Here is a 25,096-nt window from a genome sequence, read left to right as displayed (position 1 = left end):
AATTGGTCTAAGAAGAGTTTAATTCACAATAAATTAATTGGAGTAAAAGCCAAATTTGTTACACTTGTGATGGATGCCAGCTACCCAATTTCTAGAAACAAATTACAGCACCACCACTGAGTAATTACTTTCCATAAAAGTGGAGCAGCCACACTAGTGAGAAGTTAAACTTTCTGAACTCAGAGCAGTTTCTTCTGTTCCTATAGAAATGCAGTTGTACAGAGCTCTGAAGTCTTGCTGCTACAACACCATTCCTCAAAGTACTTAATGGTCAAAGCTTAAGGGCCGTTTCAATTCAACTTAATTTCAGTCAGAAGTGGAATGAAGCACAACTTTGGTACCAGCCATTACCATTAATAATTATTTGCACTTCTATATGTAGACACCACAATAGAAGTCTTTAAAACCAAAGCATTTATTTAAAGATTAAAAGCATGCATAAAAACAAATTTACAGCAGCACATAGTGCTCAATAACTAGAACACATCTCATACACTTATGACATCAGTGGTTTGGCCAAGTCAGTGATGACTGCAGATTTCAGCTGAGGAAGAGTACTGATCCTCATCTGCTTCTGACTGGTATATTTGTTCCTTACCGCCTGCAGAAATAAAAAGCAGTGTACATCATTGGTTGCCATTGATCACTTCCCCCACCCCACCTCCTTGTTCTGAAATAAGGAATTTAAGGATGTAGTCTCCTACCCACAAGGTACACTTATCTGTCCCCCACCATTCAAAAATGGTGGCATTATGTTCTAAAGATGCCATTGCAAGTACTAGACCTCATTGCCAATGTTTACTTCTAGCACTTCATGGTATAAATTCCTTGACAGGGCAGTGCAGTGGCTCTGTGGCTAAAGACCTCCGCCTATGGCTGGAAAGTTGGCAGTATGTATCCTGCAGCTGGGAGAGGAATCCTACGTTGGGCCCCTAAGCAAGACCCTTAACCAACGGCTGCAGGGGGTGCCATATAAATGGCAAACCCTGCACTCCAAACCCAAGCTTCTCATGGAAAGCAAGCTGGGGTATATGGAAAATATGGCCAATAAATTGATCTTTTTACTTGAAATAAGTTTTCCTGAGGAGCTACAGTAGGATTAGTCTTGGCCAGCCCTACTTTGTTAGGAAGGGGGAACTGGCCTTCCATTACTCCTGCAGTCAAGACTAAATTACTTACCAGGTGCTTTGTGAGCCCCTGATTAACCCGGACAACATTCTTTGCTATGTGTTGCATCACTGGGATGAGTGAGCTTTCAGTGTAGTTCAAGTAGTGCTGCAGAGTTGGGGTCTGGAATAGAGAATTGCACATTAGTGGCACATTCCATTTGTGAAACCAGTGGTAAACCAAATTAAAAAGCACACATACTCACCCATTCCCCACACCCAAGGACTCTTAGAGTTAAGGCAAAAGCTGCAGCAGCAATTTGTGATGGTGGGAAGTGAACCATGTCATAATCCATCATGGTGAGTTCCATGAAGTACTTTGCCAGGGTGTGCTGTTCTGCAGTCACCTAAATAAAAAGAACAAGTCAGCAATGTACCAGTAACCCTCAAGACAACCAAGAACAAAAATTAAAAGAAATTACCTCCCCAATTTTAGAGGCTCTTCTGAGAAAGTGGAGGGGAATTGGACGACCAAAAGTAAACTTAAGCACTTTCAGAATCTTCATCTCCATATTACGGATCTGAGCTGTGGTGTAGGTGGAATCCGTAACAAAGGCAAAGTCAGAGATCTCTGGAGGATACATCTCTTCATACTTTGAGGCAAGAAACATCGCTGTCACACCCACAAGCTGCAGCTGTTTTTTGGGAACTGGATTAGCCTTGAATAAAAAAAAAGAAAAGGTAAAATGCAAAAAGCCATTTTCCAGATCTTAAAAGGGTAAAAACCAGAAGGCCACATACCTGAAGAAAGCGATCAATTATTCCCACAGTCATGTACATAGTCTCCTGCAGCAACTTGAATTTAACCTGGACCTGGACCAGCCAGTCAATTAGGATGGCACGCATGTTTCCTGTAACTTCTTGTCCCAGAAGGTACTTTGGTTTGATGGCTTGTTCCACCTAGCAAGAAAAATGCAGTCAAGTTACAGAAGCCATTTGACAGTTTATTAAATCACATCTGATCAGGCTACAAAAAAAAAGGAATTTAAGTCTAATTTAACATTGTTATCCTATCATAGTGCAATACAGAACAAGAGGAAAAACTAAAATCACTTCCTTACCAGCCTTCATTCATACATTAAGGCCAGTATATGCTTATTAATAAGCACAATAGGTAAAGCAATGGCCTACAGAAATAAGGCTATGGAGACATCTTTATACAGTTGCTTTTGATGGTAAATTCCATCTAAACTTTATATCTACCCAGAATAAGGTAAAGAGAAGTACCCACCTCAAGTTGACAAAGATAACGATAAATATCCTTCACATATTCACTGCAGAGCATTGGATTATCGAAGTCATCTGCATCAACATCCTTGATGTTCAGCAACACATCTGAGAAAGCCTGGCACAAGTCATCAGGTGCACAGCCAGATGTCTCCATTGGTGCTGGAGATGTAGGTTCTATTTGAACCTGAAGAGAACAGTTAAGTTAACATGCAGATTCCATTAGGAATCTTGATTTCATACAAAAAAAAAAAAACCTGGGGCACTATAGAGGATATTTCCATGCACTAAATACCTACATTAAAGCTACTGCATATTGGAGCTGAACTGCAATGGATTATTCACATTACTATGATGGGACTTGCATGCACTTCTGAATAGGATTTATAAATCTTCTCTAGCAAGATGATTAGATCATTCACACCCAGCAGAAAAGCCCTATGCTCCATACAACATATTAAGCAAGGGGTGGGGTATAAATGCTTATACCCAGGTACAGGGCTATAGTGCTAGTATTACAGCAGCACAAGAACTGGGTTATTCAGTCCCCCTCAAATGTTAGATTTGACCTGAATTTCACCTGGTTTTAAAAATCTGGCACCTGCTTGTGTTGGGTCCAGGACATGTTTTAAAAACTTATCAGGGTGCTTAGAATTTAAACAGCTGTTTTAGCCAAGTTCTCCAATACAAAGAAATGGGATGCGTTATGCAGTTAAAGATTTCTTAAGCAGTTTTGGAAACATTGAGTCAACAGGCTTTAGAGAAGTTAGCAACAGTGTATAGACTTTATCCATTAGGTGTCTAGGACATTCGACCAAGATATGCAAGTAAAAAAAGGCTAGAAAAATGGAAAAGGAGCACTTACTGGCATCGTTGGCTTGATTACAGCTCTCTTGGGAACCTCCGGTTCAGGGGCTTTTTCCGGCTTTGTCAATTTCTTCGGAACCACTTTAGTCGCTGGCTTCGTGTCCTACAGCCGCCATACCCACATTCATTAGACATGAATGCTTGATTTAGACTACAGGCCCACACGGCGAATGAGGGGAGAAAAACTTACCTTTTTCTGAACTGCTCGTGTTACGGCAGTTTTGTTACTGATCTCTCCCAGAGCAGCTCTCGGCCTCAGAGCAGGTTTGGTCGCTACCCCCTTGTCCATTATCGCGGTCCGGTTCTCTGTATTCAGCCGAGAACTCTGGAGGAAGTGACAATAGAAATGGAACGCCGGTCTCCCAAGTTTGCTCACTAGCCATAAGAGTGCCAAGCAAGATTTTGCACGAAAGGGAAAAAACTGCAACGATTTTAAAACCCCTGGTGTTGAACGAACCCTAACCTCGTGGGGAAGTGGGGGGGTTACTGCAATCGGGGGAAAAAAAAAAACGAACCTTTAGTTTCCCCTCCCAAAAGCACAACATTACAGTCTATTCAACAAAAAGGAAATAATCCGCAATACATCAAGGACCACGTAAAGACAGAGTATTAGAAGCCGCAACCATGATAAGAAAGGAAAAAATATTGGGAAAAGAAAACAAACTTACTCTTGTCGCACGAAGAGCCATAGCGATCGCTACACGAAGCAAGCACCAGCCACAAACAAATTTAAAAGTAGCAACTCCGGATACTCTCCCAAAGCATACAGCTCTCACCCACCCCTGAGTTTAAATTGTCGCAGGCCATAATCTCATTTGCTGCGTTCCAGCTTCGGTACACTTTGATTGGATGAGCCTCAGCAACTTGGAATGCGTTTCTAAGGCGACGTACAGTCATGTGACTATTATTTTCTCGCGTTCTGAACAGCGTTCTGTTTTTTTCTGAGCATCAGTGCATCTACAGACTTTAACTGAGATACATTGTATACACATTAACTACTTTATTTAAAAAAATCCTGATTTACGCATACAGATTTTTTTCACTAGTGGATCTTGCATTGAAAAGTACTTAGCCAAATGTATTTGGGTGACACGGGGGAATCTAATTCACTACACAATTAGTGTTATCATTTGATACTAAAGCTCAATTGTTTGTATACGAGTATTTCATGTTTTGGGTTCGATCATTAAAATTAGTTAAACTATTATTTGAGATTTGTTTAAGGTAGACTTGTATTATTAGTGGTGGTAGTAGTAGTAGTAGTAGTAGTATTGCTCCGTTTTCAGTTCTTTAACTTCCGAACTGCCGGCGTTGCAACTTTTTTTTTGTACCCGTAACGTAAACAAGGCTTACAAGTACTAATGCATGCAACATCCGTTTTCAGATTTGCTCTTAAAGTTATTGCCCTAATATACCGAGTACGACTTCAAATATGTAATTTACACCAATTAGCTATCTCTGCGAGGCAATTTTTGCGTTTTTTCTTTCTCAATAGTACGAAGGTACAATATAAAAGTAGTACAGTATATTAGAATGTAACTGATCTTTTAATATAGTGATTTTTTCTGATTTTAAAAATAATTTAAACTAAGGTAGAATTACACCGTTAATATTCCTACTTAGTTTAGTTTAAATAATTACGTTTTTAGAATGTATTAATGGTGGAACATCTTAAAGCTGCCTTTGTAACCGGTGAATTAGAAAGCTTCATAGTAGGCATACAGATCCTTTTTTCTTGGTGCTTCTGAGGAATGGCTACTGAAATAGCAATCAGCAGTTAAGCGCACACATTCTCATAATTTTAGATAGCACCCTTAAATATAGCCTCTCAAAGCACTTTACAATAAGTGTAAAAAAAGTTATAAGAATCACAAATTAGAGAATGAACATATAAGAAACACAAGTGGAAAGATGTGCAGCATTAGATATATTCTCTGGAATGGAGCAGAATTGAAAGTTGAAATTGAAATTAAATTGAAGTTTTTCTAAAAGGTTTTTAGTCTAGATTTAAATGCACCCAGGTTAGGTGACTCTGATATTCCTGGGGATAGAATAATAATAATAATAGCTTACATTTATATAGCGCTTTTCTGGACACTCCACTCAAAGCGCTTTACAGGTAATGAGGACTCCCCTCCACCACCACCAATGTGCAGCATCCACCTGGATGATGTGAGAGCAGCCATAGTGTGCCAGTACACTCACCACACATCAGCTATCAGTGGGGAGGAGAGCAGAGTAATGAAACCAATTCATAGATGGGGACTATTAGGAGGCCATGATTGGTAAGGGCCAATGGGAAATTTGGCCAGGACGCCGGGGTTACACCCCTACTCTTTACAAGAAACACCCAGGGATTTTATAATGACCACAGGGAGTCAGGACATCCGTTTTACATCTCATCCGAAGGATGGTGCCTGTTTACAGTATAGTATCCCCATCACTATACTGGGGCATTAGGACCCACACAGACTGCAGGGTGAGCACCCCCTGCTGGCCCCACTAACACCTCTTCCAGCAGCAACCTTAGTTTTTCTCAGGAGGTCTCCCATCCAGGTACTAACCAGGCTCACACCTGTTTAGCTTCAGTGGGCTGCCAGTTGTGAGTTGTGAGTTGCAGGGTGATATGGCTGCTGGTAATTGCAGAATTGCAGGGCTTTGGGGTCTAGCAGAGAAGGCTCTGTCAGCCACAGAAGGTAAACAAGCTTGTAAGATATATAGAAGACCAGAGTCAGATGAATTAAGGCTGTGATGAGGGGAGTAAACAGATAATAAGTCAGATAGATACTGAGAAGCCAGACCATGTACAGCCTTTTAGGTGAGCATGAGGATTTTGAAGTCAACCTTAAACCTGATAGGAAGCCAGTGTGATTGCTTGCATGTGACCTGGTCAGGATTCTGGATGCTGAATGGATGGATTGGGTGGTGCAGTATCAAGCCAGATATTTAAAAGCAAAGTCAGAAACTCCAAACACTGTCTCAACACGAGAAAGTAAAGAATTCATGGGTTTAAGTGTCATAAGCAGCACTTACAGGAGAATAAGGATAGATAGATAACCAGAATAATGTTGCTTTATTAGCCCTATACAATTTCTTGCATTAGGAATTCATCTTTTTGCATACTCCAGCTTTCTCTCCCTGAGACACAGACAGGGAGAGAAGCTTGGGGTCAGGGTAGGCCATTTATACTGCACCCCCAGAGCAGTTGGGGTAAAGGGCCTTGCTCAGGGGCCCAACAGAGTAGGATTCCTCTGCCAGCTGTGGGATTTGAACCAGCAACCTTCTAGTCACAGGCACAGATCCTTAGCCACAGAGCCACCGCTCTGCCCTAAAAATCCATAAGAATATTATTAGTCATTTTAACAAGGGCAAGTTAGCTATAGGACAAAAATTGTTTAGGATGTCCAGAGCCATGTTTGGTTTTTTAGGTACAGATGTAACTGAAGCCATTTAAAAGGCTACTGGTAACTCTCCAGTGGTCATGTACTTATTTACTATGAGTACGATAGCAAAGAGCTGAAAAACAGGACTGAAACAAAACAGAAGGAATGGGATCCATTAGTCTAGTGGTAGTTTCATACATAACATAAATATATAAGGCATGCAGTATAAGGCTGAGAGGAACAAGAAAGAGAAGAACCAGTAAAAACAGGCGTGCAGGGAGGAGGTGTAATATTGGTAAAAATGGTGGAGATAATGTGATGCTTGATTCTGTCAATCTTGGTTATTTAAAAGAGTTGCAAAATTGGGATGAGGAAGGCAATGTAGTAGGGGCAGTTAGGCTTTAGCAATCATTTCATGGTGTGTAGAACAGATATCTAGGAGTGTTTAGGTTATTCTCAATGATATGGTAGAAGTAGCTGGATCTAGCAGACTCCATTGCAGCCCTGTATTCAAACAAGTACTCCGTCCATTACTGTAGATGAACACTCACGACACCTACATTACAGTTTGTGGGAGACTGTTTTCACTGAATGCAACCAGTCAGTATATGATATACCATGGTGCACATTGAGTATAGGAGAGAGATCGAGTTTTAAGAGGAGCTACTTTAAGATGTCAGGAGAAGTTAAAAGAAAGCTATTAAACATTTGCACGTTGTCATCTAGAGTATCAGAGGTAAGTAGGAAAGCAAGACAATGAAGTAATGCAACCAACAAACCTGCTCTAGTAAACTGATCACCAAGTGTGAAAGTTTACAAAACAAAATGTCGAAGAGTGTGAGACACGGAGTTCTAGATCAAAGAGAAGAGCCAAGTGATCAGAAAGACTATTATTTATAATGACTAAGTCCAAGGTGTGACATTTTTGGATTGAGAACTTTGGTGTGATTCCAAAGTATTCCAATCAAGCTAGAAAATCCTTAGTTAAAATGGAATGCTGTGAATCAATTTAGATATTAAAATCAACCACAATAGGGATCTTATTAAACATGAAACAAAGTAGATCGTAAGATTGCAAATTGGCAAACTCACTTAAAAAGCATCATTATGCTTGGGGTGTTTGTAAACTCTAAACAATGATTTAATGTGATTGTAGACATTTAAAAAGTAAATTATAAAAAGCAACCAGGCTCTCACCACAACAAGATAGGTGAGATTGCTCTGAAAAATCATACCCTGGAGAAATAATCTGGTTAAACAAGACACCATCATTTTGTCTGTGCCAGGTTTCAATCAAGCACAGAAAAATCAAGTTTTTCTGTCAGTGATAAAGTCATTTAGTTGTCATTTAGTCATTTAGTTAAACAAACTTGTTGTTTGCAGAACCGGGAGTTGAATATATTTTAGATGATTTGGCGAGAAGTGAAGTGTCTTCCAGACACGTAAGGCAGTGTAAATTATTAAAGGCCGAAACTTTATGCTTCCTTTTTTCTCTTTTCAGCATGGAACAAAACTTTAACTTTGCAGCCTACGCATGCTGATGCAGCTACCTACAAAAATTATTAAAGACAGCACCAGAGTAGGATGCCTGGCACTGAGAAACAGATATTGAAACACTGCTAGAAGAGGCTGTCAGAAAATGGCATACAGAGCTGTGATGAGTATATCTCACAGGTTTCAAAATCCCAAGCATTATGGTGAAATCCTGCAGTACAGCAGGTAGGCAGACAGCATTAGTAGTCGGGAAAGCAGTGAACGTCCAATTACAGAGAGATAATAATACAGCTAAAATTAGAAATAAAGATTAAGAGAATGCAAAATAAAAAAAAAACATATATAAAAATAAACCAGTAAAAAGAGCAGCAGCCAAAACCACCAGCATTTCTTCTCTGCTGGATACATTCAGTTTCAGATACCCACTACTCTCTCCTACATGTTTTCTCCATAATTTTCCAACTGTTACTCCATGACACAATTAGCACACAGTGCATGTGCTAGAGAAGATTTTTGCCCGAGTCCTGAGAGATCCCATTTCAATATGCCATGTAGTGACAGCATGTAAAGGTCTGTCTTTCTTAAATATTCCCTTTAATGGTAATGCATTTGAAGTCTATTTAAATATTAATTTCACTGAATGACACAGTGTTAAATACCGAATCTCCAAAAGTGTACAAGATAATCTTGTGCCTTACTGCTTTACATAACAAGACATAAAACATTGCTGTTCAAATATGTTTATCCTTGTTATAAATCAACTTTATGAAGGACAAAGTGAAGAGTGGATTAGATTTGCACGAGCACATCTTAAGAATTCTTCTGTAAACATTCTTAAGTTTCCTTAATTGCCAATAAGTGGGAAAAATAATCCTTTTAATTTGCTTACTGCTTATGAAGAGATGAAGTATCATTAAAATACACTAAATCAGTATCTGAATTAAAGAAATTCCACAGAGGTATTAATATTCAGTTTACAAACTGAATATTGAACTCACATGAGAAGAAAAATTATGCCACAAGATTTTCTTAAACAATATTAGGAAACAAGTAAAACACCACATACATTTGAAATCAACAAACAGGTTTAATGCAAGTACTGACTTCCACAGTCTTTTTACATCTGTCAACCTCAATCAGTTTTAGACTTTCAATTAAATAAATCCTACTGCTCCAGTTGGAAGCAAAAATATTTCTAGTTATGTAAAAATACATATGCATATATTACCATACATCAATGTGCAAAAATGTTGAGAGATAAAGACACATTTATAGTTTAGTTTCCCAAACTTTATCGTTTTCAGTTTCTGCAGCTTAAGTCCTGCTGTTTGTTCCCACACTGTGCCGTTCACATGATGCACGTTCCATCTTCCAGGTATGTTACTGACTCTATCTGCTTTGTCATAGCAAGAATATCCTGAAATCCAGTACTAAGGCCAGACATGTGTTGGAAATATGCTTCCTTTTCCACCTGGACAGAGAGATTGTTTACGCCTGCATCTTTCAACACTGCTGTTACCTATAAGAAAACAAAAAAAAATAAAAAAATATAGTCTACAAAACATCCCACTAGCTGATTAACCAAGTTAATCTAAAGACAATAAGGGCAATTCAGAGGTCAGCTAATGAATCTTACTGGAGTATTTAGGTAAACCATGTAGGATTTTCTGGAAGGGATGTTTTAAACTTTTTTTTCTGAAATTACACTATTTATGTTAAGTTTATAATTTTTGTTTTCAGGGAAAAGAAATTAATATTACATGGTACCATAAAAAAATGTACAAATGTGAACAATCATCATGGCATGAAAGATGTGTTACCTAAACAAACTGTGTGAATCCACCAACAATATAAAAACTGGAATAATGAGTAATAAATGAATGAATAAATGAGTAGAAAAAAGGAAACTATAGATTTGGAAGAGATACATTTTTAAAACACCCATTAGTTAACAGGACTAGTACAAAGTAAAACATGATCTGCAGTGTGCTCACCTGCTGTATAATGCGTTGCTCGACAACATCTGACATCAGCTGTAAATGAATGGTCCCCGCTATGACACTTGCAGAATGCCTCCAGAAATGTGGGTCTCGGTAAGACAGAACACCTTCAATTTTCTGTATCTGAAGACAGTGACATTGAATTTAAGTTAAACTTGTGAAGTAACACAGCATTAATAACATTTATGATGATCCCTGTTGACTTTGTTAAAATATTTACAACAGACATCACAGCAAAGTATCTGACCTTTTCCAACGCATTGTTGAGGTCTTTCTCATGTTCTGGAGGAATCCTCAAGAGCAGAACCTGGCATGCATCCTTTATCAAGGGGATGACGCTCAGAAATATCAGCACAGCAATGAAGAGAGAGCAGATGGGGTCAGCAATCAGCCATCCAAACTGCCGAATGAGTATGGTGGATATAATGACACCCACACTGCCAAGTGTATCAGCCAAGACATGTAGAAACACACCTGCAGAATTCGAGGATTAATTTTCTCTGTCAGAAAAACGATTTTCATACTTCAGATTTTACACCGATTGCATCTACTTTATACTTACACCATTGTCTTCATATTGTAAAAATGAAACTATGGCCTAAAATCACTCAGATTTTGGCATGACTTAAGTGCCTGTTAGAAAAATATGATCTGACAGGGGAATAGGGGAGTTTTAAACTTGTTTCAGTTTCTCATTATAATGAACCACAGAACAGTTTCTCGTGAATAGTTTTTTAAGCGACTGCATACGTGGAATAATCTGCCGACATATACAGAAACAAAATACACATCACCCACAGTTTCGAACTCTTCCTCCTCAATCTCCCTTTTCATCTTTTCTTGTGCCAAGATTTTTTTTCACCTCATTTTTTAACCAGGCTCTGTGATTGTTAAAAAAAACTCAAATAAATGCAGCTTTATATTGCTCTGTAGTCCTATCAACCTGCCTCTCATGTTGGCGTTCATGCCTCCTCCAGATGGGCCGTGTGAGTGCCCGTGCCCATGGCTGTGTGCGTGCCCGTGGCTGTGCCCATGCCCCCCATGGCTGTGATCCCCGTGGCCGTGTCCGTGCCCATGGTGAGAGTGTCCGTGATCGTGTGAGGAGCAGCTGCCCTTAGACGCGCCGTGGGAATGGGCATGACTAAAGGCACAGATGCCAATGAGATTCACAATGAGTCCTCCCACGGAGACAGGCTGTGGATGGAAATTTTTTTGATTCCAAAGATGTTTCAAGACAACAAAGTGAGTTTATGGAACAGTTTCATAAACTGATATAACCTATCCCTTCTGCTTAAGCAATAGTATTAAACAAATATATCTTTTGTATATACAATTTTTAAAAGACCAACATCTAGAAAATAATTTAGTGTAAAAAATGTATTAAGTCATCTGGATATATTCCCGATGCTGCACGAACACAAAAATGTTTGCAAGTTCTTCACAGCGTTATAAGATGAAATACACATATTTATTTGAACTGACCGACTTTTTTTTAGCTTCATTAAAAAGATTCTTAGTATAAAACAAAAACTACTTTTTCAGCATAACTCCTTCAATTGGTATCTTCTAATGGTTTTTTTCAGTTAGCGTATGATGAAATTTAAAGAACAAACAAATGATTTCTGAATGCTTACTGTTAGCATATCTGTATTTATATCCGGAGGGTCTATAACTCTTGTGATTGATTCCATGAAGACGAAGAATGCTATAACCATAAGGAAAAGCCCATTGATAAATCCAGAGAGAATTTCAACCCGACCATACCTAGCAGAGAACAGAGAAAAAAAATACATAATTGACAGCACAGCTAATGGAAAGTTTCCAGGTCTGGTAGGACACAACTGCGTGCTTTTAAAGAACTCACCCATATGAGAAAATACGTGTTGCTTTCCATCTTGTCATTAGAGCAGCAAAAAGTCCCAGAACTAAAGCAGAGCAGTCGAACAGCATGTGGAATCCATCCGAGATCAGACCCAAACTGTTCGTCCAAACACCATAAAACAGCTCGACAAACGTGAAAGCCTTGAAGTGCAGGAAAAAAACAAGGTCTTGGTTACTGATTGTTAGAATGATCACTGGTTTCCCCTGACATAATAGAAATGTTTAAAATTACACTCCTATTAAGGTTTGTTGTATAGTATTTTGAAGATACAGTATGCGGCAGATGGGTAACTTCTCCTTGTGTTTGCGCACATTTTCTCTTGGTGCTCCAGTTTCCTCCCACGGTTCAAAAACATACTAGTAGGTTAACCAGCTTCTGGGAAAACTGGCCCTTGTTGGGAGTGTGTGTTTGTGTCTCTCTGCGATCCAATAGACTGGTGTCCTGTCAGGGGTCTACCCTGACTTGTGCCTGTTGCTTGCCCGGATAGATAGAATTGGAAGGAAAATGGATGGATGTGGCAGATCAAATTGTTTCAGTTACTTTAACTATAAGACATCAGTGGAACACAAATGGGAGCATATCATACCCAATACACCAGCTCAAGTAACACTGAAGAAAAAATAAAGCACATATAAAGAACACTCACAATGACACACTCCCTGTATAAATTTACTCTGTATAAAACATTAAGCATTGTTATGATAGTGCCTTGTTAAAATTATAACAGGAGAGAAATACTCACCAAGTTGAGACACAGAAAGTAAAATATCTGTCTAGAATCATACTCCTCCAGGATCTGTTTCAGAGAGTCCTTGATAAACCTCGGCAAGGAATGAGAAGTGTGCTGCAATGTGTCGCCCATGAAGTTATAAAGCGGAGTACCTTCAGGAGAGTAGCCAACCAGAGTGCCTTTCTGCCCCTTCTTTGAGGGTGAAGACAAAATGTTGGCAGCTTTGGGAGGAAAAAAAAAAGAAAACTTCAAAACTGTTGTTATTATGGTAACCAGTCAAAACCAGTGAATTTAGAATTATGTCTTTACATCTTGGCCCACAGCAACTCCCCCTCTACCCACAAGAGGAGAATGAGGATGTACAAAGGATTTGACCCTCCAACTCTTCCAGCTATATATCCTTTGAGGTGCTCCAAGCTCTGCTGGGACGTACAGGAGATTCATCAGTGATTAAAGGAGAACTGTATGCAGAAACTCAGGAAGCCACGGGGGTTACTGTTTTGATGGAACCTGAGAGAGCCTTAGATGTGTTATCTTGATCCTACCCCTTTTGGCACTATGATATGTGGAATTCTAGTTACAGTTAGGTACTGTCATGATCCCGGGTTTAACGGCTTTTGTCTTCACTCACACAGTATGAAGAAAACAGCGCTGACCACCACACCCCCCGAGAGCACGTGCTCAGTGCTGTCCTGCTGGGCTGGCTTGCTCATGGCACGCAGCTGGTCGGTTAGTGGGTGTGTCCAGAAGTTGGCCAGGAGCAGCCCGCTGAAGAACAGGAACAGGGAGCCATAGCGGGCACAACTGGGTGCTTCCATCTTAGCGATGCAAATGGATTCCACGTAGAAATCCAGAACCATTACGGAGAAGACTATCATTCCAAAAGGCATGATCAGACCAGAGAAGGATTCAACTTTGCTCTGGAGATATATACATAAAAACGATTAAGTTTTTCTTTGGGTTTGTCAAGACATTATTTGAGAAAAGGGACGTACAGATTATATTTAAGGTTCTTTTATGTACTGGGAATATCAAACATCTAACTGAAAATGGAAAGCCAGATTTCACTTATCAAATTATACTGTAAAACCAAAGTATGGCAGATCAGGTTGAATTCAATATATCTTCACCGTCAGCAGAAAAACATCAAACTTTACAAATCTACCGATAATGTTCTCATCACTGACTTTTAAGAGGTTTCTTAATTGTGGATTAAATTGTACTAAAAAACCTTAAGTCATGAATCCCTCTGGTTAAAAAGTTTTTAAATGCGAAGAAATAAATGTCTGCCCTTATAAACATACTGTACCAAGATACTCACACAATATATATTCAATATGCACACAGTGGCTCATACTGAACATAAACACTGAATTCATTTTTTATATATGAAAAACTGAAGCTTTCAAAATAGTGTAGCAGTACAAACTAAAAAGATATTGTTGATTTTTCAGGAGAAAAAACAATTACGTTCTTCCTTTCAGAATTACTGGCCTGTGTGTTAACTCACGTCTGTGGTGGCTGACAGAACTATCACCCAAGGTAGCAGCACTGCAGCTGACACCAGATTAGACAGAGCATATAGCCGCTTGGCTCCCCCAATTTCAACCGACAGCTTTCTGGAGACAGTGTGGAATCCAACCTTGAAACAGAGGGAGATCACTAGCAACATCACCCCACCCTGAAAAAAAGAACAAAGATATATTTCAGTACTTCCTTGCCTGTGCACAAATTAACACTAAGTCATTCTTAACAGCCCCAAACATTTTGAATTATACTGAAAACAATTTGCAAACTATTATTTTAAGGCTTATAAACTGAGGACAATTCTCCTAATTGGGCCAAGCATTCTTACAAATACAGAAAAAGTCATATGAATTGTGATTTTATATCTTAAAACACACTTCAACACTTAGGATGTGTGTTAAGTCCATACGTTTTAAGGGTAATGTTTTATGGGTATGCATATTAACTAGCTCTCCTTTAATTACATCAATAGGGGAGACAGAACTGTTTCACAGCTTCTCTTTCACTTTTTGTACAGTGTGCAAAAAGATGATATAAGAAGGTATATGGGAGTTGTCTTATGCATTGCTATGATTGGCTGTCAGCATATTAATATTCTATAAAATGTATTTTTTTGTTCTCTTGACTCTCCTTCAAAACAACATTTACAATCCCTGTCTCATCAGGAAAAGAATTACATACCTTGTGATCTGCCACCCCAAGGAATGAAATAGCTGTGTAAAGGGCGTGGGTGAGAGCACTGTCATGGTGCCCTTCGGCTGTAATCATCAATGTTAAGGATTTCAGATTTACAAGAGAAAACCCACATCCATGTACACACTTCTTATAAATACATGTGTTTCAACTACTGAAATAGCATTTTCTGAAATAGTCTGAAAAAGCTACATGTATTCAACCAAAATTATCACCAGATCGACACTGAAAATGCTAATTTCCTGAAGACTGGTAATGGTGGCACCACACTTACGTATTACATATTTACATAGCTCTTTAGTCTAAATGTAATATATAAGTATCATTAAAGGTCTTTCATCTGAACACTTGCTATTATTTTCTGAAGCTACTTATACCTTGTACATTCCTTAAATTACAATTTATATTATAGTTGATATACATGTTAGAATATCTACAATTACCACTTTAATTAATTTAATTTGGTACATACTGTACATATGTGGGTGTCCAGACATTTTGTGGCACACTACAATATACACCATCTGATTAAACGTTTTGTTTAAAGGATACGATGCTCTGCCATCTTTGCCATGAGGTCATCATTATCAAAAAGCAGCAGGCAAATCACAGCAATGATGAAAAAGGCAGCACCTCTAGTCTGATGGGAGAAAATATGTCAAATAAAACTTAAACAAAAAAAACATTGTTTTCAATTTGGACATTTCAGTTAGGCTTTTTGCATTTACAATTTGACATCAAAGGGTTTCAACTGTTTATTTCAAAGAGGAAATATTATTTTGAGTTATGCTAGTTTAGGATGTAAAACATCCTGTATATTTCTGAAAGTAAATATCATTAGACTGAATAAGCAAATAAAAACGGCTTACAATATCCTCCATTTGTACATATCCATTAATTCAACTTTTGCTTTGGCAATACATTCTAAGAGGTATTAAAAAAGCTAGATCTAATTTTAAGTTACAACGTAGTTTAAATTCCAGTAATTTACAAGTCTCCCTGCAGCCAACATATTTATATAGCTCCTCAGTACAAATGTAGTTTTGGACTATGTTCAACAATATTTTTTTTAAATTATAGTTCCTAACTCTACAGCCTGCTTCAAATACAAAGCAATCCACATACAGTACCTTAGATGGTCCACCACCAGAACTGGTGAAGAGCACACTGAGAAGTGAGAGGACCACAACATCACTGTGTTCAAAAAGCAAAAGTGTCCTAAACAAGAAAGAGAAAAACTTTCAAGCAAGGTGAACATTGACTATTTTTTCAGTTTTACCTGTTTAAACATATCTGTACACTGCTGTTCCAAGGAATGAGAAATCTGTTTCTAGGTCCATTGAAATGAAATAGCTTTTCTAACATTTTTTTTCCAGATAGGTATATTTGAACACCAAGGTCTTGTGAGTGTTACAGCATGGACATATCTTCACATATGCACTACTGTGTTTGCAAAATATAGGTTAATTACTTACGACTTTTTAATCCTGAAGATAAAAATGTACACGTTCTTTTACAAGAATAAAAATGAAATGTCAAGCACATTACATTTACATTTTCCCACCTGACAAAAAGTATTACAAAGGCACTTGTTACCTTTTATTATGGTACTTATCTAAACAAATAAATGGTGTCAAAGGTTTTCACGTGGATCTTTGCCAAGGGACATCAAGTCAAGTTGATGGGAGAAATAACAATGAAGTTATGGAAATGATGGATGATTTACAAAGTCAATTTCGAGCTGGGAGCCCCGTAGGGGAAGAGAACAAGTGTAGCACAACGAGCAAAGGTGCTCTCTTTGCTCTGGTGGGCCTCTATGATCCAGAAGTTGCAGGTATGAAACTGTGTTAGAATAGCAGACAACTGCAATAGCAATATTCCATGGGGTGACGCACAATTATCCAAGTGCTGCTGGTGGTAGGGTGGGATTAACTAGGGATTTTTTTCTGAAACATAATAACTCCCTAGTCTTTGGCAAGAAACTAGGTCAGATTAGAGAGATTAAGAAACCAGAAGCCCACAAAAAGCAGTAAGTAATCTAAGTGATCATCTACGACTTACGTTTTGTAAATTAGTTTTACATTTTACTTTATGGGTTATTTACAGTTTAAGCTTTATTTTGGGAGATTTGTCATTTGCATCCATTATTTTTGACAGAATACAAGCTAATATCATAAAGTAAAAGGAAAGGACATTCTAAACATTTTTGTGTAGATAGCTACAAATTGGAAAATATTAGTGAATATATTCAGGCATACGATTTCATTTATGTTTAATTTAGTTATAACACTTTATTGTTATGTAAATATTAAATTGGTATTATGAAATGGCAACTAGACAATTTTGGAATAAGAAAAGGTTAACAATTGGCATGAAGTTTGTATGTTCTCCTCGTGTTTGCGTGGTTTTCCTCCGGTGCTCTGGTTTCCTTCCACAGTCCAAAGATGTACTAATAGCCAACAGCCATGTCACCCTGCAACTCACATCTGGCAACCCACTGAAGCTAAATTTGGCTTAGTCAGGTACCTGGATAGGAGACCTGCGAAAAACTGCTGGAAGAGGTGTTAGTGTGGCCAGCAGGGGGCGCTCACCATGCAGTCTATGTGTGTTACAATGCCCCAGTATAGTGATGAGGACACTCTACTATAAAAGGTGCTGTCCTTCAGATGAGACACACCGAGGTCCTGACTCTTTGTGGTCATTAAAAATCCCAGGGTGTTTCTCGAAAAGAGTAGGGGTGTAACCCGGGCATCCTGGCCAAATTTCCCCTTGGCCCTTACCAATCATGGCCTCCTAATAATCACCATCTATGAATTGGCTTCATCACTCTGTTCTCCTCCCCACTAATAGCTGATGTGTGTTGAGCGTTCTGGTGTACTATAGCTACCTTTACATTCTCCAGGTGGGGCTGCACATGGGTGGTGGAGGAGAGTCCCTGTTACATGCAATACGCTTTGAGTGGCATGTCCAGAAAAGTGCTACAGTATATAAGTGTAAGCAATTATTATTATTATAATAACTGCCACCATTAAACTATACTCTATAAAAAACTCTAGAAAATGATTAGGTAATCATATTATTATTATTAATAATAATAATAATAATAATAATAATAATAATAATAATAATAATATTCTTGCTAAACTTTAATCCATCTTACCGTAAAGGCCCACACAGTGTAAGACCAAAATAACCCAGAAGTGAAATAATACAGCTGAAGACTGCATGTTTTAGGATCTTCATCCACTGAAAAGGATAGAAAAGAAAATACATGATTCAGCACAACAGAATGTATAATTTACAACATTTGGGGAAGCATCTGTCACAAAGGACAGAATTTAATCTAGAAACACGGAACTGAATAGAAAGGAAGGAAACATATCAAACTACAAGCACTGAAACACATCTATCACATGAAAAAGTGGTGAATTGAAAAATAACACCAATAGTCTTCTCCATGTAAATATAAAACAGCCTAATATTCAGGTTGAACCTTAGAGACAGAGCATGCTCTCCTCCTCGGCATATTTAACTACCCAACATGCATCTTCCAAATTTAAATGTACATTAAAAAGCACAAAAGACCACTGCTGCAGTGTGAGCATTATTCAGTTATGTATTAAACTGCAACATGTACACCTAAACCTTTTTAGAATTTGTTGCAGTTTTTTTAAATCTATAAAAGCATTTTTAAATTGGTAACTTGATGCTGCGAACAAAAATGTATTTTCCAAAAAAAGGAAATAAAAAAACAAAAACTAGAACTTACAAAAAACGTACACATGACGGAGTCTTCCAAAAAACTGCCACAGGCATTTTTAATACAATTTAACTATAGGCAGTTATATGGCTGATTGTGCAGATTGTTGAAATACAAACCAATTTAAACATGTTAATGTCCTTGATATGTGTCCCAGAAATGTTTTGCAGACTATACACATGTATGATACAAAAACACAACAGTTAAAAACACCTTATTTTTATATGCTTCTACGTATATATATATGGCAATACTGTAAGCATGAAACTCATGAAATTCATTAGCAGGCCTCAAAAGAGGAGAATAAAAAAATGTATTGTGCGATTACTTTCCATGTATTGTGCGATTACTTTCCATGTATTGTGCTCCAGAACAAAATGTGAAATAAGTGTCTAAGGGCACAAATACATCAAGAAACAACACAGGTATTTGAAAGAGAAATGTAATGTCTCAATTTTTACAAATCCAATTTCTTTGTCAATCTTGGTTTGATATTGAAACACCAGCTTTACATGGTTTTTAAAATCATACACATAATCATGTCTGTTCCTAGTCATCTTCTATAACTAAATACACTAAAAATAGTTTTTCTCCATAGAATATCAGTGATGATGTTCAAGACAACAGCATAATAAGGATCGCCCAACACCTGCTAAAATTATGGAACCTTTAAAGGAATGGAGATTTAAACCCAAACTATCTCAACAGTGATAATGAAACATTTACAGTAATCCCACACCACAGATTTACCTCCTTTCCCTGATATTGTGGAAAATTAAAATGTCTTTAACTGATGTCTTCACAGTGATATGCTTGTTTTATGTGTTACGGTTTTTACTGTTACTTCAAAATGTACAATAGCTGGGAACATAAAGTGATACAATGCTCCTCTGAGCATTTCATTTTATACATAAAATATTCCTTCTCATGCAACTTACATTTTTAATTACTATACTAAATAAATGTGAATGTGTAATACTTAACCTGTCGTCTTGATATGGCTTTTCCAGATGAAAATGGTCTCTGAAAGAAAACCAATACAAAAGCAGATCTGGGGAAATAAACAAACATGTTTCATGATAAGATTTAAGAAGCAGACTTACACATTCAGAATATAACTTAGCTGATACAAATTGCCAGCCTACCCGGGCATGGTGAGCACTGTTGCCTCACAGCTAAGCTGCCATGGGTTTAGTATTAGCTAAGGGTGGCTCTATGCATGAAGAATGCATTTTCTCTGGGTGCCTCAGTTTCTTCCCAGCTCTCAAAAACATGCTGTTTAGGGCTGGGGTCTACAGTATAGTCTAACAAATAAAATCTGAGTGCCAGCCAGTCTGAGATGTATCACAGGTGTTCTACATTGTCCCTATTAAAAATACAACAATAATAGCAACAACACATCTGAATGAATGAAGCTGCCTGATTTCTGGGACTGATTAGATTATCTTAAACTCCTTCCCCACCCTCTGCCCATCTGATGCCTATGACCAGAGAAATCTACATTCAGCACCTTTTGGAGAGGCTAACAGCCGAATTTTGAAATGATATTTTCCCGAAAACTTCTGCATAAAAGATAAATGGTCTGTCAGATATTCATTTTTCTTACTAAAAATAATATTGAGTTTCATTTACACGACAACTACAATTAATATTGTTCATTATATAATTACATTACTTAACTATTTACTCAACTGCGGTGCCAACATCAAAAGTGCAAAAGTTATTGGATACATTTGTTTAACATTCAAACTGTCCTATCCTACAGTTTAATTAAACCAAACTTTTTTACAATCTTAATGTCACTGATCACTCACTATGAAATTTCTATCTCTACTGATTTGTCAAATGCCACGCCAGGTGATTTTATGAACAGCACAGAATGTATGATGACAAAAGTATTAGTAGTGTCCCATCCATCTATTTTCTTACCACCTAACCCAGTACAGGGTCATGGGGGAAGCTGGAGCCCCAGCACTGCAAGGCAGCAATGCTAACTAACCACTGTGCCACCCCCTTCCTTTCCCCTTTGTTTGAAATGATGCATATATAGTTTTTAATATTTAGTGATATTTTATTTAAAACTTGGATACTTAAACTGGACACTTCTAACGGTAAGATAAGTTTCAATACATGTCAACGAAAACTAAAGCAAAAAAGGAAATGCACTCAACTTGCAGCTTATGCACTGTTAAGTGGTCGCAGCTTTACATAGAATATAAAAAAAACGCTTTACTCTCTGAAATGTTTGGCGAGCACACCTACGATAGCCAGTTAGAAGGCTTATGCAGTAATGTTATTTATTTTTAAAGTTCTTATATTTAATATCTTGTACTACCGTGAGAGGTTACTGGGGGGGGGGGGGGGGGGGTTATAGGGCTATAGGGTAAAATTTGACAGGGCAAATTTGGCTTTATGGACTTCTCAAAATCCCTAACCCTCATGTAACTCATGAGTAGACTGTATATTGATTACATAAGCATTCAGACACGTGGACTCCATTTTTGGAAGTAATTACAGCTGCTAAGTTTCACGGGACTCTTGTGGTTTGGTAAAATCTTCTAAATTCTCCCAATTTTCCTTGTAGATTAGCTCAAGCCCTCTCAAATTGCTTGGACATCACTTATGGACAGCAGTGTCCACGGGTTCTCAGGAGGATTTCAAATCACGACTTTGAAAGAGATTCTTATTCGCAAGCTATTCTCACATACTGTAGCTATGGATTTCTGGCCCAGCAAGGAGAAGAGTCAATCGTAATTCTTTCCTTCAGATAAATTATCTTTTTTTTTTGTTTTTAGCTCAGAATGTGTGAAGAAGGTTGTATAAGCAACAAATATTTTTGCCAAAAAAAAAAACAACAACAGAAAAGTGAGCAAGGGTTTGGTACTTTTGCAAGGCCCTTATAAGATGTGAAAAGGTCCCACCCTGAAAACATGATCATGTTTAAGAAATCATTTTGCTCATTTTATACAAAGCCAACTCAGAATCGTCAATTGGCTCTGCATGTTTTGGGTCAGCAGCAGCTCCCATACTGCACAGGGAGAATGAGAAGTGGGCAGCGGCTCTCCTCCGACCCATCAACCCTTGGAGCGATTTGGCTTTCGGCGCACTCTTGGTGCAGTACTTGTCAGGAGAGGGGCATCTATCACTAATGTCACTCTGAAACTGCAGATGCCCGTTGAGCTGTCAAATTGAGAGAACCCTGACCAATGACCCTGAGACCACCCTGGCCGACCCAGTCACAGTCAAAGAGCCGTACGACCCCGAGCTCACATCTGAATGACTGAGCAGTTCTCCACTATTAGCCCAAATTAATATTTTAGTCATAAACATAGTACTGCTTTGGCACCTTATTGAGAGCACACTATTTTATTCAACTTGACACAGATCTCTTATCCATGCTGTGACCAACAAGGTGCCCAGTGTAAGTGAAGTCACATAGGACCCTTTTTCATCAGCGATATTACAGAAATGTCCAAAAGGTATCAGTTTTTCACAGGTCACATATTGTACAAAGACAGGACTGGTTGAATGCATTATAAAAAGCAACTTTTTTTTACCCATTTATACAGTTTAGCAGTCTCTGTGTAGTAATGTGATGAAGACAACATTTTACATGAATAACGACCGGCACTACATTTTAATAAAGAAGTGATACTGTAGAAAATAAGACTTACCCCAGTTTAAGTATGAAAATGAACTGCACGATGTGGACAACTTTTAACAGGTCATATGACTCAAAAATTCCAAGAGCCTTCAATAGTTTGGTGACGCACAGCAACACGATGTACCTGGTGAACCTGGAAAGGACAATATTCTTCTACCGATTTTAAGCATTTCTTATTTATCCTTTAAACCTTTACCCCCAAAAAAATCACACTACAGAATACACTCAAATATATTACATAAGTTTTTTTTACACAAGATCTACATTTAAATAAAGAACAATATATATTGAGGTTTATTACCCCCTCTCCGTGGGACAGGAATAGATATAAACTACACTGTATTAAACCAAGTTTAATAACCACAATGGCTAGCGTGAAGTGCCAAGATTGTCATTATGTACAAATACATCTATCCAAGGTATTAACGTTTCCATTTTCAAACAATACAGCTATAACGAAAGTTGTTCCAACAAACAAAACCTGTTTAATATTGACGTAGTTAGAAAATACAGTAAAAACTGTATCCTTACCCAGCACTCTGCGCCTCTACCGGACCCAGCTTTCCACTGGAAATCACATTACTGCTGTATTTTTCATCCATGATGTAGGAATTATTGGAAATACGATTAACTACAGTATAAGATCAAAATAAAACTTCAGGTATGTACTTAATTTCATAATACCCAGATTAGGAGGTTATGACCGCACGTTATTAAAATCTAGATATCATTTTAACGAAGTAACTGTCGTTTGCTACTGGAACTGCTTTTTAAAAATAGCTTTTTAAAATCGTTTTCGTGATTATCTCTTTAACATACGCGAATTTTCTGTCAGCTCGCCTACTTGTAAACTTTCAGGCCTCTAGCCTGGGAATGTATTACACAACTAGACCGCTCCCCTCTCATTTGGACCCGGACTCAAGGAGCAGATTTCGCCGCGCCGCGGACGCGCATGAAGCCACGTCACATTCTATTTCTCGTTAAAACACGGCAACTGTGCAAGGCTAAATAAAAATTACACCTTTGCATGGATTATTTACCCAGTTATATTAACAAACATGTTTCTAAATTGAAGTACTGTTCCTTTAGTTGAATATCATTGTGCTTTAAATCCAAAAGCGCTTCTTCTCTGTACGCCTGTGAGTACACAGAAGCCTGTGAACAAACCCACTGTCTCCCTCTGCGGGGCAAGTTGGAAATTGACAATTTGCTGTACCTGGGTGCAGCAATAATTGCAAAGCACTGCAAATTTGGTATGCAAGGAAGACTTAAAAGGGTGAAATAAAATCGGGAAATTCATATTGAAGTATTGTTGGCGGCACTGTTGACCCGCAGCGCTGGGGTCTGAATTCATTTCTGGAACTATGATGCTATCTGCATGGCGTTTTTATGTTGTCCCCTGTGCTTGCATTGATTTACATCAGATGCTCTGATGTCGTCCCATAGTCTAAAAACATACTGGTATGTTAATTGGGTCCTGGGAAAACTGGTCCTGGTGTGTTTGCGTCTCTGTTTTTCTCTATCTGCCCTGCGAAGGACGAGTGTCCTGTCCAGGGTGTACCCTGCCTTGCGCCCATACAGATTCTTTACCAACCAGGTCGTTCCTGCGACCGTGAGTTGGATGAAGTGATTAAAATATGGATGGATAAATATTTAAATATATTTGTTGTGAACAAAATGTCATACTCCTCAATGTAATCATAAAGTAACAATAAGAATAACAAGAGAGAAGTCTTCTTTTCATTTCATAAGACGAGATTTTAGATTTAAAAAAATCTAATTTTTTTATGGAAACATGAGGGAAATATACAGTACTACTGCAGTATCGATATTTTACAGAAACTGTAGAATCGATCAACTGCATTGAAGAAGACGGATGCCTGCATTGCCACCTTGTGGGTTAATTATGACGTACGGCCGTGACTCGAAAGCAACGTCAGGCTGCGGTATTAAAGCAATGACTTACCTAGGGATCAAACCTGCAGTCTAATATTTACAGAACCACAGATCTTCTAAATTCTTTTTTAGCAATACAGAAATAGTATGGAACAAATTCAAGCTCCCTTGATCTGCTGCATTTAGGCACACAAAGACACCAAATGTGATTTTGTCTGTGGGCACTTGTCCACAATAAGTGAATCGGTCTGCCCACGGTTTACAAAACGGGAAGATCAGGCCCACTGACTGCATAGGGCATGGGAGCAGTAAGCAGCAAGTATGCATTTCAGAAGAGATGGGCCTCTCAGTACAGTGATGAAGAATTCACTTGACTGAGTTTATTGAAGCCAGCACATACAGTGCCTTGCGAAAGTATTCGGCCCCCTTGAACTTTTCAACCTTTTGCCACATTTCAGGCTTCAAACATAAAGATATAATTTTTTTATTTTATGTGAAGAATCACCAACAAGTGGGACACAATTGTGAAGTGGAACGAAATCTATTGGATTTTTGAAACTTTTTTAACTAATAAAAAAATGAAAAGTGGGGCGTGCAAAATTATTCGGCCCCTTTACTTTCAGTGCAGCAAACTCACTCCAGAAGTTCAGCGAGGATCTCTGAATGATCCAATGTTGTCCTAAATGACTGATGGTGATAAATAGAATCCACCTGTGTGTAATCAAGTCTCTGTATAAATGCACCTGCTCTGTGATAGTCTCAAGGTTCTGTTGAAAGCGCAGAGAGCATCATGAAGACCAAGGAACA

The 25,096-nt window shown here is 38.2% G+C and overlaps 1 protein-coding gene across 1 annotated transcript; it reads right to left on the bottom strand.

The window, feature by feature from the left end:
• Nucleotides 1-397: 397 nt before the first annotated feature.
• On the bottom strand, nucleotides 398-23,567 carry slc30a5 (solute carrier family 30 member 5). The gene is made up of 25 exons (XM_006627017.3): nucleotides 22,925-23,567; nucleotides 22,404-22,526; nucleotides 19,714-19,780; nucleotides 18,130-18,215; nucleotides 16,100-16,187; nucleotides 15,522-15,609; nucleotides 14,958-15,034; nucleotides 14,260-14,430; nucleotides 13,381-13,669; nucleotides 12,762-12,970; nucleotides 12,002-12,159; nucleotides 11,772-11,901; nucleotides 11,085-11,331; nucleotides 10,385-10,611; nucleotides 10,132-10,260; nucleotides 9,489-9,656; nucleotides 3,929-4,048; nucleotides 3,451-3,585; nucleotides 3,259-3,363; nucleotides 2,398-2,580; nucleotides 1,908-2,066; nucleotides 1,589-1,825; nucleotides 1,373-1,513; nucleotides 1,180-1,290; nucleotides 398-601 (listed from the first exon to the last, which is right to left on the bottom strand). The coding sequence occupies exons 1-25, from the start codon at nucleotides 22,993-22,995 to the stop codon at nucleotides 497-499; spliced, it is 3,624 nt and encodes a 1,207-aa protein (XP_006627080.2). The 5' UTR covers nucleotides 22,996-23,567; the 3' UTR covers nucleotides 398-496.
• Between the last annotated feature and the right edge of the window lie 1,529 nt (nucleotides 23,568-25,096).

The sequence above is a fragment of the Lepisosteus oculatus genome, chromosome 3 (assembly GCF_040954835.1).
Source record: "Lepisosteus oculatus isolate fLepOcu1 chromosome 3, fLepOcu1.hap2, whole genome shotgun sequence".
NCBI lineage: Eukaryota > Metazoa > Chordata > Actinopteri > Semionotiformes > Lepisosteidae > Lepisosteus > Lepisosteus oculatus.
This window is presented reverse-complemented; position numbering and strand designations above follow the sequence as displayed.

What these genes read in the sequence shown, in the direction of transcription:
- slc30a5 (XM_006627017.3), bottom strand. Translation starts at nt 22,995, where the DNA reads ATGGATGAAAAATACAGCAGTAATGTGATTTCCAGTGGAAAGCTGGGT. An exon ending in TAATCAAGCCAACGATGCCA is followed by an intron (nt 2,581 to 3,258) that starts GTAAGTGCTCCT and finishes TGTTCTCTTCAG; the next exon opens with GTTCAAATAGAACCTACATC. An exon ending in AGGGGCTCACAAAGCACCTG is followed by an intron (nt 602 to 1,179) that starts GTAAGTAATTTA and finishes TTATTTCTGCAG; the next exon opens with GCGGTAAGGAACAAATATAC.